The 17,521-nt window shown below is 48.1% G+C and overlaps 1 protein-coding gene across 4 annotated transcripts in view; it reads left to right on the forward strand.

The window, feature by feature from the left end:
* Nucleotides 1–10,996, forward strand: part of ZDHHC2 (zinc finger DHHC-type palmitoyltransferase 2) — a 47,648-nt gene extending 36,652 nt beyond the window's left edge. For 3 of the 4 annotated variants that reach the window (XM_036764646.1, XM_036764648.1, XM_036764649.1), the window contains 5 exons: nt 431–557; nt 887–979; nt 4,807–4,928; nt 8,195–8,252; nt 8,887–10,996. In XM_036764646.1, the coding sequence (XP_036620541.1) occupies nt 431–557; nt 887–979; nt 4,807–4,928; nt 8,195–8,235 (383 nt within the window). In that variant the 3' untranslated portion in view covers nt 8,236–8,252; nt 8,887–10,996. The remainder of the gene's footprint in view (nt 1–430; nt 558–886; nt 980–4,806; nt 4,929–8,194; nt 8,253–8,886) is intronic. The other variant, XM_036764647.1, reaches the window with a different exon arrangement.
* Nucleotides 10,997–17,521: the final 6,525 nt, after the last annotated feature.

Raw genomic sequence — 17,521 nt, forward strand, 5'->3', positions numbered from 1 at the left:
GCAGCCCTTCTCTGCCTCATTCGATGGTTTCATGGGTCCTGTGACCAAATTATAGATATTGGTCACCTGGTGGCCTGGCTCTGGGCCTCCCACCTTGAGCTGATGGTGTGCTCCCAATGTCATACTTTCCAGCTTGTGCCCTTGTGGTATAGCCTCAGAGAATCCTGGAGGAACATTTCTCATAAGGAGACCCCAAGGGCAAATTGAGTGGAGGGCTGCTCTCTGCTTTATTGAATATGACATTGTGGGAGAATCTGTCTTTCTATATGAATCAGCCTCCCCTTTCTAGTCCCTGCTTCCCATCAGTGCAGCTAACACAGAGCTAACCACACCTCTTGTGGGCCAGGCAAGGTGTTCAAAGTTGTTTCCCTGGACAGGTGTGAGGCGGGCCCTTTCACTATTGACGCTCTGACTTTCTCTTCTCGCCTAGAGGCTTTCAGAAGTCCTGTTTTTCGCCATGGAACAGACAAGAATGGCTTCAGCCTGGGGTTCAGCAAAAACCTGCGCCAGGTGTTTGGGGATGAGAAGAAGTATTGGCCGTTGCCTGTGTTCTCCAGGTGCGGAGCTCTTCTGAGTGGACATCTATGAGGCGGGGACCTTGGACTGGGCGTTTCCCTTGTCACAGTCTCAGCTCCCTTATCTGGAAAATGAGAATCATTGTACCTGTAACCCCATGAGGCTCCAGCGAAGCCCTTTCCCATCAAGGACTGGCCGGGCTGGGTCTCGTCGGGTGCTGGTCCTCGGGATCTGGGGTGAGGTTGGCACATGTTTTGTCCCCATCCCAATGGGCAACAGTTACGTGCTTGGTTTCCACCAAGCATCTTGGGCATGGAGGGTTCTGCTGATTTTGGTCGTCGCATTGATGATGCTCTCTGCTTGTTTGCAGCCTTGGAGATGGCTGCTCCTTCCCCACCTGCCTCGTGAACCAGGATCTCGAGCAGCAGTCCACTCCAGCCGGACTGACCCCAGCCATCAAAAAGTAACTACTGGCCCCATCTCGTTGGTGTGTTTCTTTGGGCCTCTCCCCAGAAGGCTGCTGAATGGCCTCAGAGAGGCCCTGTGGGTTGGTGGAAAGTGACTTCTTCTTTCCAACGGTGTTAATGGTGCTGAGCGTTTCCTTTAGTCTAGAAGATGCAAAGCCCTTTGTACAGGCCAAGGGTTGGTCATCTGGGTCACGTTTATGGCTTTAATGCATAAGACCCTCGTTCTGGAGCTAAAAGAGGCTGTCAGGCCCAACCCCGTTCACTCTACAGACAAGGGCACTAAGTTGGCCCTGTGAGGGAAGAGACTTGTCTAAGGTCACACAAAGGATCGTAGGGCTGGAACGGACCCCAGAAGCCATCAAGTCCAACCTCCACACTTGATAGATAGGAAACAGAGGCTTAGAGATACAGAGGGCCTTGCCCAGGATCATCTAAGCCAGTCAGTATCGTGGTGGTTGTTCCTTTGTGTCTGACTCCATGACCCCATTTGGGGTTTTCTTGGCAGAGGTACTGGAGTGGTTTGCCGTTTCCTTCTCCAGCTCATGTTACAGATGAGGAAACCAAGGCAAACAGGGTTAAGTGACTTGCCCATGGTCACACAGCTGGCTCCATAGCTAAGCTTCCATACATTAGAGGGTGTTTCACTCACGTAGACACATTTCTAAAATGTTTCATGCTGAGCACGATGTCAAAGTGCAAAGGACAAGGCTGACTCTGGAGTCAGAAGCCCTGGGCTCTAATCCTGCCTTTGTCATTAACAGTCTGTGTGACCTTGGGTGAATCATTTAACTTCCACAAAGTGTTTGCCCTTCTGTAAAGCCAGAAGGATGGAATGACAGTCTTCAGGTCCCTGCCGGCTCTAGAGTTGTAGCCTGTGTGTGACCTCCGGCAGGCTTCTTCATTTCCTCCTCTGTCCCCATCAAGAGAAAAATGGAGGAGCCATAACCACAATGATCAGGAATAAGGAAGGACTCTGTGCAGCCAGGTAAAGGAGGCAGAGGGCGGGCCTGGGGGTCAGGAAGGCTTGGGCTTCCATGCCGCCTCTAACACTTAGTAGCTAGATAACCTGGGTAGCTAGACCATACCGGGCCTGGAGTCAGGAAGGCCTGAGTTCAAGTCCAGCCTTAGGCACTTACTAGGTGACCCCGGGTGAGTCACTCAACCTCTTTTTCAGTTTCTTCAACTGTAATAAGGGAATGACAGAACCAACGACTCCCCCAGGGTGGTTGTGATAATATTTGTCCAAAAAACCCCACTTAACACGCGGCACGTAGCAGATACTATAGAAATGCTAGCCGTCATCATCAGCATTATTAATTATTAAATGAGAGGGGTGGACAGGATATTTCTGATCTCCCTTCTGGCTCTGGGTCCGAGATACGGCGATAGTGTTTTATAATTTACTACCATGATAATTCTGGCCGCATTTCATGGAAAAGGTGTGGACTTCTGAAAATAAAAAGTATCACATTTCCTAACCCACCCTCCCCCCCCCAAAAAAAAAAGTCCCGATGCTCTATAAGTTTTATTTTCCCACATGGGCTCTGTAAAAAAAAAAAAAAGAATTGGGTACATCTGTATGTAGCTGTGCTCAAACAAGCTGCTGGGGGGGGGGGCGGGGCGGGGAGGGAGCGATGTTTTCCTTTCCCTGGCCGCTCTCTTAAGCTCTGTGGGGTTTGAAGCACCAGTATTGACCATGCCATTCCACCAGATATTTGGCAGAGCACCAGAAGTCATCGGGGAGAGGGTGTTGGGCAGAATCAACCAAATCCACCTGTTGTCAAGCTGTTATCAGCTGGAGCCAGAGAGCATTTTGGAACCCTATTCCTACCCTATTCCTAGAACGGGGTTTCCTCCCTCCCTGTGCTTGTGGCAATCAGCTAGGCCAGCTTGATGGCGCTGCCTTGACAGCGGGTGGAAGAGGTTGGGAGCTCCCTCCCTGCTGCCTTAATATTGAAAGCAGCTTCTTTCTCTCCGCAAAGCAGAAAGCCTGGGCTTGGGAGTGGGAACCCGTGGGCTCTAGTCCCAGGGAGCCCACTGTCCAGTAAATGGCAGATTTCCTGTGGGCGCCTTTGCCTTCTGTTATCAACAAGGAATCATGCCGGGGACTACGTTCTATCATCATCATTATTACTATTGGGGTTTATCTATGTATATATTACAGATGTGCATGCTTTAATGAGAATGCTTCCTTTGCTTCTGAAGTATTGGTTACATTCTGCGCTGTGATTTTTCCTGTCTTAAGGCCACATATTTAATTAACATGAACACATCTCCAATTTTATGCTAGAAATCACAGGGGAGAAAATATAATTCAATTTAGAAAAGTTCATTTTATATTCAACCAGAGGAAATTTTCCTAGGGTGAAGTATGTTTGTACTAGACACAGCGTCAGCATGCCCCGGGTCTCTGAAGCGTGCCATTCTGATGGGCACCAGAGACATCCATAGTCATTGGAATCCCTGGCACTATCACTCATCCTGGTCTACATCAGACTTATTCAGAACTCAGGATGAGTACTTTAACTAGGAAAAAAACTTTAGTAGTGGGAAAGGGAATACAAATTAAGAATGTAAGATTAAAAATTAAGAATTCTTTACAGGACCCAACAGTGTCAATTGACGTGTGCTTGTGTACATGCTAGAAATTGTGGGATGACCATTTTCATTTCAAAGTAGAATCATAATGTCTGCACGTAATTATTTGTATTTAAAGCGTACTTGCCCAGACAGGGAGAATACTAGCATAGGATAATAAAACTCTAAAAAGTTATCTCACAGTTCTCACATCACTTGGAGCAATTCACGTGCCTGGTTTTTCTGGTGTTAAAGTTACTTCAGTAAGTTTTCATTTGTCACAGTTTTCAAGCTCTTCCCAAACTAGTACTAGCTTCACTCTCACGGCCAAGTATATTTCCCAAACTATGCACCAGCAAGTGTTGATGGAGATGCCGTGTTAAGGACTGGGCGTACAAAGAAAGGGAAAAACAGAGTCCCTGTCCTCAAGAAGCGCACCCTCTAGAAAGGAAGACAGCACTCAAATAGCTGTAGAAACCATTTGCATACAGAGCTTATGGAAAGAAATCTGAGGTTTTAGAAGCCAAGACGGGATGCCGATGGTTACTGGTAAAGCTCTAAGCTAGGACCAAGGTGTTTTTCTTACGAAGCAGCACAGTTTGGAAAAGGAGACAGCCATACTTTTTTTTTGGGTGGGGAGCATTATATTTTGTTTTTTAACTCCAGCTCTCAATTTGTGTAACTTGACTGATGAGAGGAGGTAAGAGGAATACTCTCTGTAGCCTCGTGTTGGTTTCGAGGACCTTTCTTAAATGGGGAAGGGAAGCGCCCTGGCTTCACCCTGATGTGATGGAGCTCAAGATCCCCACCTTGAGAGTCTACGAGGTCTGTGACTTTCTGTTTAATGAGGTCACTTGACCGGTCGCTGGGGGACCTGTTGAAAGTGACCTGCAGCCATAAGCCAAACTCCTTTTCTTGTCCATCAAAGACAAGATGTCATTGTATTTCCTGAGGTCTGTGTGCCCCAGGGAAGCTGTGACCATGCTTTCTCCAGGTTCTCCAGATTTGATGGAGGAAAATACAGAGGAGTCCCCTTCTCTGAGACCCTGTTTTACTTCCCTTTGGGGCGCTTCACCCTCTGCTTTCTCGGCTAGGGATCACATGTGCCTGCTCTCATCTTACCCACATTGGAGGCTGACACTTAGCACACCTGTAGAGCATCCGAGTCATTTGACTGAGCTCCAGCCTGTAGGCTGTGATGCCTCAAATCATTCATCACCCTTCTCTCCTTCTCACGATCACACAGCCTCGAAGGACACCAGTTTCCTTCCAAACCATTAAGGGAGTCCCAGAGCCACCTTCTTACTGACTCTCAGTCTTGGACAGACAGCAGCCCAAATCCTGACAAGGGCAAAGAAGGTAAGAAAGGTAACCTTTGTTCATTCGTTTTGAAAGCTGGAAATTTGAACTTGATGGTGCATGTCCAATATGATTTGCTTTGGGAGTGGTCTGAGGCTCTCTCTGGGGTAATTGGATTTCTCCCCATGTACCTGCCAGCATCTACTGAAAGCCACAGCTTATGTGTGAGAGAGAGAAACTTGGAAGGAACTGGTCTTTTGGATGTATATGTCGATGGAGCACCTTGAGACGGCTTCTGGGGCTCTACGGATGGCCAGCGCCTTGTAGAATTTCTGTTTTTAAAAGAGGATCCAAACCTAATGCTTGCTAAACATAATTTAGAATTACTTCTAATTCCAAAAAACCACCATGTAGCAATCAGTCCTTGGGGAGATGAGCTAGCATTTCTTTCTCACCGGAATCCTACCAGCTGCACTTCCTCTTTCAAATCACTAAACAGAGCCATTTCTTTCCCTCACCTGTCCTTCCGTGCTGTGCTCCATGCTCGCTGAGCTTTGGCTGGCTGACTCTGGGTAGCAAGCAGACTCTCTCCATTTCACTACCCCACCTCAGCTCCCCCACCAAGCTCCTTAAAATATTTAGGAGCTCCTAATGTTTCTTAGTTCTCATTTGAAAGCATTTGGCACTTAAGGATAAGGAGAGAAACATGGCTGATGTAGAACCACCCCTCATGTGCATGCAGATTAGATCACAAGGTTAGCTTGTTGGGATAGTATAGAAACATGAAGAAAAAGGTAGGGCAGATGGCCAGGGCTGCCTTGTATAGAAAGCCTCTTTGTTTTAGTTAATCGTTATTATTCATTAGAATTCAACACTCCATGTTTGAAACTTAATTTTTAAACCCCTGTGAACCTAGATTTAGAGACTTAGCAACTCCAGCTATGAAGAAACTTGCTTTTCACAAATCATTTCAAAAACCATAAATCCATTTACTCCACGAGCTCTGTCTAACCCTGCTTTCTAATTCAGAGGTGTGTTTTCCTCAGTCGTCTGTCTTCTGCTTGTGAATTGCAACCTCCCTGGTGCAAAGAACAGGGCTGTGATCTAGGGATATCGACAATAAGACAGCGCTTGTCCTCAAGTCTTTAGTGTTTAATGTATGGAGAGGCAGCATGGTATTGGGGATAGAGAGCCAGCCTCAGAGCAAGAAGGTCTGTGTTTAAGAGTTGCTTTTGATGGCTACTGACCATGGGACCGCAGGGCAGTCACTAGCTCTCGGCGGTCCAGGCCTCTAGGACCCGAAGGGGAAAACGTCACGTTCCACCAATGAGAGAAGTTGCCTGTGCCAATAAAATTATCATTCTAGCTCAACATTTATTGAGTACGATGTTCCCAATAAGCAAGGGTTTTTAAATTCCCTAATTCAGTACTGAGAGAATCTCTCCTTTAGAGTTCTCTCCTGTCTCAGGTGTCTTTGCCATCCTTTTTTCCCATCATGGTAAGCAATCAGATGAAGGGGACTGGGAGGAGATAGGGCATCAGATGACCTTCCGCCACCTGGGAGCTCATGGCCCTTTTTGCCTTGCTTGTTGCCGGGAGGGAAGAGCGTAATGAGGGCCAAGGGAGGGCCTTATCAATGCTTGCTGTATGTGAACTCAGTTCTGACTCAGCATCTCCTGAGTCATCAGTCCTTTTGGCTCCTTTGCCAGCCAGAAAACCCTGTTTCACCCCCACGCCTTTATTTCCTCATGGTAGGTTGGCTTGGAAGGGGCAGGGAGCAAGAGCATATACTCTGTAAAACCACCAGGAAGAGCATGTTGGCGTATGCGTCAAGGATTGGGCTAGTCCTCCCATTGCAGTTAAACCCCGTATTCTGTAAACTCGGTGCTTACAGCTAGGTGACTATGTCAAACGGGATGGATGATAGTAGCCTTGTAAGGATCAAGAGCTTCAAAAGACTGAAGAACTTTGATCAATGTGGTGACCATTATGTCTCCAGAGGACTGATGATGGAGAGGTGATGAACAAGATATGCAGAATTAGCCATACAGACACACACACACACACACACACACACACACACACACACACACACACAAGATGCATTTATATGTACGCATATGCATTTGTTCATATGCATGTATGTCTTTGTGTGTGTGATTGGACATGGCTGATGTCAGCATTTGTTTAACTCAACCATCCAGTTTCTTACTAGAGTTTTACTTTTATTTTTCTTTCTTTCATTCAGATGGGAGAGAAAGAAATGAGATTTTTATCCATTGAAAAAGTTTTCCTTTAATTTAAAAACCAACCAGATATAAGGGATAGCTGAGCAGCAACAAGGCAGCCAGAAGGATGGCTGTGAAAGAGGAGGTTAGTTAGGTGACGTTCGCCAGAACTGAACAAGGTCCGGAGTAAATGGGAAGGAAGCCACGCTCCTGGGAGTAGGCAGCTTGTCCTTGGCCTCCTCTTCTCTTTCAGAGGCCCCCTGCGTAATGAGTACGGGTTTGTTCTGGACATGGGGAAAGGGAGGCAGCAGGTTGGGGTTCGTTGTCTTTCATGCAAAAGAATAGGAAATGAAATTCAGTCGCTTAGTTGATAGATGAGGAGCTGGGAATACAAGTAGGAAAGAACCCTAGTGGAGCTTACAGTCTAAGGGGGAGAAGACAACACATAAAAGAAGTTGCGGGATTCGAAGGTCAGAGGAAAGGACACAGTAAAGGAAGTCCAGGAGAGCAGCCTGGAGAGGAAGGAGATCTGGCCCTAAATGCAGGTTCTGGGGGAGTCCTCCAATCAGAGGGAGAGGCAACAGGGAAGAGGGGTCTCTCAATGGGATTTTTATGTGTTGTCTGTATTATAATCCTAAATATGTATCATGAGCATTGGTGTTCACCCACTGAGCATGGGCATTGGAAGCACCGTGCAAGCTGCTTTGGGGAGATGCTTAATACTTAATAAATAAATTTAATAAAAATAAATAAATAAAAATAAAAAATAAATTAAAAAATAAACTTAATAAAAGAAGTCTGTGATTTTAATAGACGGCCATGGAGCCTTGTAGCCCATCCCCGTGTAGCCAACCTGGTGATGAGCCAGCTCCTGGGAACATAAGAAGGCTTGTCCACAGGCAGCGGGCACCTCGGAACAGGGAAGGGCTCACCAGCTTGGGAATCAGCGGCACAGCCTCCAAAGGCCCAGGGCCACAGCAGCCACCAAGGAAGCCTCTGTGGAGGACATCAGGAGAGGGGTGGGGGGACAATAGGTGGATGGGGCAGCAGCTTGCTCCCAAGGAAGATGAGTTTTTCAAAGTACTATTGTATCCTTTGTCCTTCAAGGTATGAGCAATCCTGGGCTGACCATTGAAAATGAGACCTAGAGACTCTTCACACAGAGGTAAGTTTGGTAAAAAACAAAAAACTCTCCAAGAACTAGATAAGAAAAGGCCTGTGTTGATACATATGGTGTTAGGTTCTGCTCTTTTGTCTTTGGATACAGAAGCAAGTGCTTTCTTTACCCTAAGCCTGCTGGAAAACAATCATACGTCCCAAGTGGACTGATTCCCTTAAGGTCATTGGTTCTGTAAGGCCACGTGCAATGGCCAGTCCATAAACTCTCTATTTCCTTACCTGCAAAATGGGAGAATTGGACTTTGTTATTCAGTCATTTTGCATTTGTGTCTGGCTTTGTGACCCCATTTGGGGTTGTCTTGGCAAAGATCCCAGAGTGGCTTGCCATTTCCTTCTCCAGATCATTTGACTTGCCCAGGGTCACACAGCTAGTAAGTGTCTGAGGCCAGATTTGAGCTCAGGAAGAGGAGTCTTCCTGCCTTCCTGCCCAGCACTCTATCCACTGCTGCACCAATTCTGATTTCTAATGCTCCTTCTAATTCTAGATGGCAGAATTGTGCCCCCGCCAGCACCCATGAGGGTCTTGTAGAAGTCTTGATTGTCCCACTGAATGCAGCAGTCTGCCTGGGTAAGCTTGTTCTAGGTGACTCACCAAGATGGTTCTCTGTTTTCTCTTTCAGTTTGAGGTCATGGTGCTGTGATCACCAAAGGAGACTCTTCAACAAGGAAGGACATCCCACGATTGGCCCGTAATTCCATTTACTCCTTGGGTAGACCTACTCAGATAGAAAAGCAGAGACGATTCCTTCTCTGTGCCATTGCTTGAAACATAACAGAACTGCAGAAATTTTTCTAAAATGTAAAGAATGTTTCAACTAACAAATCCTTGCTGAATGCTAAGAGGGCAGTGGTAGGTTATGAGCTGAGGGGGAAGAAAGCTCCCCTCCCTTCCTTGTGAATCTTGGAGGACAGAGTTCACAATGGAATGGACTTCACCACCAGGGGTTCAGATAGCACAATTTATCATCTAACTAGCTAATTTGGTCAGCTGATTTTCAAAATCAAAACACTTTCATGCCAGGCCATCACTTGAAGTCAGAATCTCTCAAACCTGTCTTTTAGTATCTGCCTTGGGGAAGCAGGATGTTACCGTGAAGTCTGAGGGCCTGGGCACCTCCTATCCCAGCTTGGCCTCTTGCTACCAGTGTGACCCCGAACAGGTTTCTGGGGCTTCTTCAGCCGCAAACCGAGGGAATCGGGCTCGCTGGCCCTCCAAGTCCTTTCCAGTCTCACAGCTGTGCTGGGTGAGCAGATAGAGGGAACAGATCCGACCCACCGGCAGCATCCTCAGCCGGGGGAGACATGGTTCCGACCCCGAGAGCCCAGTAAGATAGAATCTCCCCCAACGGTCATCTCCATCCCGTGCTCCAAAGGGCATGTCTGAATGGGGAGACCTGAGACTATACTGGCGACAAATCAACTAAGGACTGGAGCTGCTGTGATGTGGTTTTCATCACGTCGGCACGAGAATTAATTTCCCCATTTTCAGTCTTCCCAGAATCAACGAAAAAAGCAGCACCACAATGTCATAACCTTCAAGAGGCCAAACGAGAGCCACCAATTGAACCTGTTTCTGAATCCATCCCTAACCTGTCTCTCCAGGTAGTACTGAACCCAGGAAAGAGGTCGCCCTTCCACCAGACTCTCCCACGGGCCCAGAAAGGAATAACCCACTGGGTATCGACGTCCTCTTCAGCTTAGCAAAATAGCGGTGGTGAGGCCATGTGCAGAGGCCCACAGAAAACCCTATTTCTGGTCTGAGGTTGGGTTCGAAATAAACTGAAATCGTATTTGTATGAAGTAATGTGGAAATGTTCTGCCCCACCGAGAAACCCTCGTGCCTTTGGGTGCACTAACTATTGCCAGAATGTTAATTAGCGCATTCCCTTTTGAGAGGTGAACCCATGAATTTTATATAAGTGTTAGGATTTTACAATGATAGTTTTTATTGCACTGACCCTGGAAATTTAGTGTAGGCAGCCTGTTAATAGGCCTGGAGTCCAATTAGCAGGGAAATGATGATGACCTGGAGTTCACCGCGTTTGCTTGGGCAAAGACACAAAGCCATCCATAGAAAACCAGGCAAGGCCCGGGGAAAGTGAGCTCACCACAGGGCCCCTTCTGGCTTTATTCCTGCCGATCGGGAGCCCGATTCTTTATTCAAATAGGGTGAGTTTAGAGAAGAAGCCCGAAGCCCTCTCTCTTCCCAGAGCCCATTTGGCAGCCTCACCTCGAGGTTTGGAGGGGGAACTCTGGAGGGAGGGATGGCAACATTTTCTTTTTCATGTTCCTTTCGAGAAACAACAGTGATCTTCATCCGATGTACCCTGATTTCCTCTGCAAAATCTTTTCTCAGCAGATGTTACATCTTCATTTTTATTTTGGTGTAAGGGCTTTTGTTTTTTCTACAAAGATTTATGGTTCTAATTGAGATTTCACTCACTTAGCACTCGCTGTCTGTCAGGGGAGCAGAGTTCTGTAAGGGTCCCACGGGGTGGGTGTGATGGGTTGGGAATGCTCCACTGCCAAGGCCACAATGGGGCCTGTTTGCTCTGACAGGATTCAGTCAGGTGGCCGCTCAGTGGCAGTTTTGGGAAAAATAAGGTTCTTCTCTCCCCATGTGACCCTTTCGTGCTTGTGGTGGTTGGGTTTCTCACTCCAGTATTTGGCAATTACTCAATGCAGTTTATCATCACTAGATACGTTAATAAAAGGAGATTATCAAGTAGAGGCCTGTGTGAAACCTTCATTCCAAGGGGCATGGGCCTTGGCACTCTCTCCTTCTTTCTCTTCCTTTTAAAGGGAAGTGTTCTAGAGCTGTGTCTGGTCAGGTCATTTCTGTGGCCTTGGGTCAGTCATTGGCCGGGCCAGGTGAGGAGGTCGCCTGTAGTTGGTAACTGGCCTGATCTCTCCCTCACCCCACCCCTGACACATGGTATGAAACAGATCCTGACTTGAGGCATCGGAAGATGCTTCAGCTCTGGAAATAAGTGCTGCCCATCCCCCTCCATTGCTGCTTTTGGTGGTGTGGACTTTAAGGGGTCTCTTACTGTAGGCGCTTAACCAAGAGACCAGCCAGGCTTTTTTCTTCAGAAATATTCTTCATGCCAGCCTGCCTCCTTTGTGGGTATCGGCTGCTTGTGTTTGCCGCCTTCCCCGGCAGCATCCACTCCTTCAGAAACGCTTCGACCTTGGTTCATGACAGGAGCGTTCCCTGGGAACACTGGCTTGTTGTGCCATCAGTAAAGTCTAACCAGGCAGGTCTGCTCATTGTGTCACTGAAATGACCCTTGCACTGCACTTTAAAAGGGCTCTGAGAGTATAATTCTCCTGATATTTAAAAAAAAAAAAGATTCTTGGCCATAATGCGAGTGAGAATAGTGACTGAGAGTGGAAGGGGGTGGTGGGAGCAGGTAGGGGCTTACACCCACTGGCAATCACATCATTTTGGGGAAGAAGTCAGAATTAATCCAGCAATTCTAGTGATAAAAAAATAGAAATAGCTCGGGTGTTGGGAATAGCCTACAGAAACCTCAAACGATGCATCGACTCACAGTGTGGACCCGCCGGGAGGCTGTCCTGCCAAGGCGCTCCAGTTCTCCCTTCCTCGATCCCCTCCCCCACCCCACCAGGGTCACAGAATTATCCAGGCTTTTCCCAAATGACATCCCCGGGAGGGTGACCTGGGGGAGGAGCCAGAGGCTTGGAGTAAGAGGAATGTGGTTGGAATTTCAGCTTCTTCACTTAATTCCCTGCAACACTGGGCAAGCCTGTAGCCCTGCTGTGCTGGCCTGCCCTTTCTCCTCTGGATGGGGAGGGGCCCCTCCCGGCTCTAAATCGTTGATGCTAGGAACCCATCTGAGCGGCGGGGCAGCCCAGGAGGGACCTTCCGAAGTGGTGCCTGGCCTGGTAAGTGGGGGCTCATGGCTGTCACCCACACTGGACCTCGGTCAGCTCCTCTGGAATATGGGGTAATGGTGCCCAGTCAGTAGTCATCCAGCCACACCCATACTCGGAAATTAATTCCTTCTTAGGACACACAACGGGTTGTTCAGTCTACATTCCTTAGGGGCTATCCCGAGGGGGAAGGCAGGAAGAGACCCACTACCCTCAGAGACAGCCCGCTTCACTTGTGAAGAGCTCCTCATCAGGGAGCTTGTCCTGGTATCAAAACTTGGCTCAAACATGCTGTGGTCGTCAGACTGAATTTTGCTGTCGTTAAGAGGCACCTTTCAGTCATGTCTGATTCTCCATGACCCCACTTGGGGTTTTCTTGGCAGAGATACTGGAACGGTTTGCCAGGTCCTTCTTCAGCTCACTTGGCAGATGAAGAAACTGAGGCAAACAGGGTCAAGGGACTTGCCCAGGGTCTCACAGCTAGGAAGTGTCGGAGGCCAGATTTGAACTCGGGTCTTCTCGACTCTAGGTCTAGCGCCCTATCCACTGTAGCGCTACCCAGCTGCCCCATCAGACTTCGAGCAAACTATAAAGGAGTTGGCAAGTAATAAGAAACTCAGCGTTGAGATGGCTGTGTGACAAAGTCCCAGGCCCCTTCCCAAGCTTCGAAGCAGCCCCAGCTCTGGTCTTCATACAAATGGCCCGTTTTTAAAGCTGCCCCATCTCCCCTTAATTTGGGAGACAGGACTCTGGAACGAGCGGCAGCCATAGGTTCAGACCTTCAAAGACCAGAACTTGGGTCTTGCCTCTCTCCAATGCAGCACCATTGGTTTGCACTGAGTTTTAACATTAGGAGGTTGATTGTGTGACTTGTCTGCGTAAGCGTTCTATGCTCGTGGGAAACCAGAACCACCCCTTCCCTGCTGGCTGATCACAGGATATGGGAGACTGAAATTCACGGGCGATGTAGACCTTCCCTGGATGGTGGATGGGGCAACTTCCCCTACGTCTCCCCTCCCCCTTACAAGGTGTGTGGTGCAGACTGGGGCATAGCTGATGGACTGGGGTAGAGAAAATCCATTCTTGGCAGCTGGTTTCCAAGGAGTCTCCTGGGATACAGAACTGGAACAGCTGGGCTCAGGGCATCTGAAGACTAAGGCGCGGAGCCGCTTTTTAAACCAAATTCCCCCCCAAATGTCAAGAGCCCAGTAAGATGCCAAGGAAGGGCGCTGGGTCAGGGGGCCAGGCCACTGAGTGCACAGCCCCTCGCATCTCTCTCAGGGGCATTTTTAAGGGGAGTGCAGCCAGCGTCACAGCGGTCTGCCGGCAATCACGTCTGATAGAAGCTGCCTTGGGTTTTGCCCACGAGTAGGTGAAAGGTATGGGGAATTGCAAAGCCTTCCTCAGCGTCACCAGGCAGGCACCCAGGCTTGTGGTTGGATCCTGTCTGGGTCACTTTAACCTGCTTGCCTCGGTCTCCTCATCTGTCAAATGAGCTGGAGAAGGCAATGGCAGACCGCCCCAGCATCTCTGCCAAGAAAAGCCTAAGTGGGGTCCCGCATCCTGCTTATTTGCTGGTGACAGTGAAGTCAATGTGCCGCAAGGAACGTTGGATCCAAAGTTAACACCTCAGATCTCAATGGTAGGCAAATCATCCCTTCTCCGGGCCTGTTTTCTCCTCTGCCAAGCCAAGTTGTCTAGGTCCCTTCTAAGGCCCCTTTCCAGGTCTGGATCAGGATGACAGGGCTGAGCAAGACGCTTCACAAAGGAGCCCCCCCCTCCCCCCCCCCCCCCCCCCCCCCGTTGAATTAGAGGGCGCGCCTACGTTGTCTCCTGGGCCTCTTCATGCCAGGATCCCGAAACACCAGAGAGGAAAATGGAAAGCAACCAGTTAACCTCTGCTTTAAGAGGGATGGCATGTTCACTTCACAAATTCATCTTTTATTGTGCATTTTTATGCTAGTTTCTTTGGTTTTGGACAAGTAAATGGAAAGCAAATTCTCCCTGTGTCTTAGATGCTTCTTGGAGGAAGTTACCTTATTTAGCATTGTACAACCTTTCAGAACAGGAATTATAAGCTGGGCTGAGCACTTTAGACACATTCTCATCAGATCTTCCGGAGGATCTGGGGAACGAACTCTGGCTCTGGAGCCGGAGGTGCTGGGTTCAAATCTTGGGTCTGCTACTTACTCCCTGGGGACCACAAGCAAGTTGCTTCACTGGTTTCTTCGTAGTTGGGCTAGAAGACATTGAAAATGCCTTCCAGCACCGAAGCTGTGAAATGATAGAGGCCCACTCCATCCAACACAGATTGCTCAGAAGGACCTGGGCCAGTGGTCATCCAGCTGCAGAGCCAGGACCATCGTCAGGATGGATTCATCCTGTATCATTAGTTTGCTGCGTAGGAATGGGTCACCGAGAAGCGTTGCAGGGGCCAGCTTTTCTACAGGAACAGTATTTTAAATGGGAAACGCCAAATTGATTCTGCCCCCTCCCCCCACCCCAGACTTGGACGGCATTGGGCTGCTTCCTCCCGTCTTGAGTTCTGCTCCCTTATCATAGCCAGCCCCGCCCAGTCTTGGACACTCCCACAATTTGTGGTCTTTACTCCTGTAAGGGGGCTGCTAATTGCCTTTTCTCGATCTCCTTGACCTCTCTGCGGACCTTGGATGCTGCTGAACAAAACGCTACAAGATACCGGTTGGCACTGGAAGCCCTTCCAGGCCTAGTGTTCTGCCACCTGTCCAGTCTCCTTGCCCTAACTCAATGCTGCAGTGACATCGGCCTCTTGGCTGTTCCACTAAGCATCTCTTGGTTCTGGGCCTTCTCTCCAGCTGTCTTTCCGTGCCTGGGATTCTCCCTTCTTCAGAGGAAAAGTGGTCACTGACCACTGATTTTCCTGGCTTCCTTCAAGTCCTAGCTATGTGGCACCTTCTACAGAAAGCTGTCCCCACCCCTCCTAAGCAGGGGCCTTCCAAGTATTATTTCCTATTCATTCTGTGTGGACCTTGTTTGCATACATTTGTTTGCCTGTTGTCTCCCCATTAGACTGTGACCTCCTTCAGGGGTGGTCGTTGGCCTTTTGGCATCTCCAGCTGAGCACAGTGCCTGGAACATAGGTGTTTAACGTTGATCCTCCCATTCACCCCGATACTTTTCATGACATGACACCCTCCTAGGTCTCCTACCTCCCTGACTGTCCTCTTTCAGCCTCCTTTCCCGGACCTTCCTCAAGGACACACTGCCCACCCTGAGTGTCCCTCGGGGCTCTGTCCTGGGCCCTCTTCTTTTTCTTCTACACTACCTTCGCTTGGTGATCTCATCAGCTCCCGTGGATTCTACAATCTCAATGCAGCTCCGAAATTTGTATCCAGCCTTAATCCCTGCTGACCTCCAATCTCACACCTCCAGCTGCATTTTGGACCTCTCAAGCCCGATGTTCCATAGACCTCTTGGACTAAACACTCTAAAACAGAGCCCATTATCTTTTCCCCTAAACCCTCCTCTCCTCCTGCCATTCCCATGACAGGCAGCAACATCCTCCTACCTTCAGGCTCACAAGCCAGGAGTCATCCCGGACTCTGCCCTTCCACCTCTGACCCCCACAACCAATCTGCTGCCAAGGCCTGCTGATTTCACTTTTGCAACATCTCTCAAATATGCTCCCTTTTCTCCTCTGACACTACCTCCAACCTGGTGCAGGCCCTGAGCATCTCATGCCTGGACAGACTATTACAATGGCCTGATGGCAGATCTGCCTGCCTCAAGTCTCGCTCACTGCAGGCTCGGCCAAAGGGATCTTCCTAAATCAAGGTCTGATCTGGCTATGGCACTTATTGCTCAGTAAACCCATGGCCCCATCCCTCCAGGATCAAATATAAAATCCTCTATATTCAAAGCCTGGCCAAGAAAGGATTCTCCAGAAACAAATCCCAGAGAAACAAAGTTGGCTGGCTTCACTCACTTACAAGATTTGCCTTTGGTAAGAGGTTTGCTAACTATGAAACACAAGGAGCTATCTCATCTGAGTATTTTCTATTAACTGCTGTGCCACAAATCACAGCTGAAAATTGTTCCAGAGTGAGCGTAAGGAAAACCATTTCTCAGCCAAAAACCACCACCTTAGAACATTTCAATGGATCTATGTCATTACTCTCCCCAACGGCATGGATCACTGCCTATGTAGTCACATATCCATCTTCTATGGACAGAGGATGACAAAGATGGTACCCTCCCAATGCTGGAAGTTGTCTTCCAAGTCTTTAGATCTTACTTGGCAAGAACTGAGCAATTACCTCTCTAGCTTTCACTATGTCACTGGCCCAGGTCCTTTCCAATCACACATCATCTAGAATAGAGGTTCTAACTTATTTGGCATAATTGGCCCCTTTAAATTACTAAGCGCCACCCCTCCCCCGAAATCTTTAATGGTTTTCTTGAAATGTGCATGTCAAAAATACAATTTTTTTTTAAAAAAAGACACATTTTAAATTTAGTAATTTATTGTAAATTTGTGGTTTTCCTGTATTGACATTTTGATGTCAAATAGCACGCAACCGTATTATCGTAAATAAGTCATCACACACCTATTCCTTCAGCTGTGTGCTGGACTTCCCAACAATGCACAACACACACACTCGCCTGCCAACCACTTGTTTAAGACTTGACCACAGATTGGTTATAACTTGCATTTTGTGTGTTCATTTGGAAAACATGTAATCACTATGACTTTAACTCTGTTATACAACAGATGAACCACGTGTGAACATTTTTTCAAAATTTCCTTCTTTCCTCATGCTTCTAGAGTTTTGCTCAACAACCCCCAACTGCACCCGAGGCTACCACCCTGCCCCCTGCAATCACTTCCACACCCCCAGGGTGTATTGCCCATTTTGGGAACCTCTGCCTAGGTCTGTCTGACAAGTCTTTTTTGTGCTGAAAGTGATGTCAACCACGCCTCCATTACCCATCTGACTGCCTGCAATTCTGGTTTTTCCGAGGCAGTTGTGTTGCATCATCAAAGAATTTTGGTGTTAAAGCTTTTGCTTGAGCAAACAGCCTGGGATCAAAAGGGCTGTGGCTTCCCAAATAAAACCTAGCCCATTCTTTTTGTCTTGTTCGTTGTGGTGGTATTTAAAGTAACTGAGATATAAACATAGATGGACCCACTCGGCGGCACATCATATTGTCCAGGTGAAAGGCGATTCTTCACCCCCTTGTATTTTCCTTTGCAGAAAGATGCCATACTCCTGAGTGGTTGTGGCCCTTTCTAAAGAGGCTCTGTGTATTTAGTATTTGTGGGGCAGTCAGTACAAAGAAGACGACCTCATCACTTATAAGGAATGCCTTGGTCATCAG

The sequence above is a fragment of the Trichosurus vulpecula genome, chromosome 6, assembly GCF_011100635.1.
Source record: "Trichosurus vulpecula isolate mTriVul1 chromosome 6, mTriVul1.pri, whole genome shotgun sequence".
Lineage (NCBI taxonomy): Eukaryota > Metazoa > Chordata > Mammalia > Diprotodontia > Phalangeridae > Trichosurus > Trichosurus vulpecula.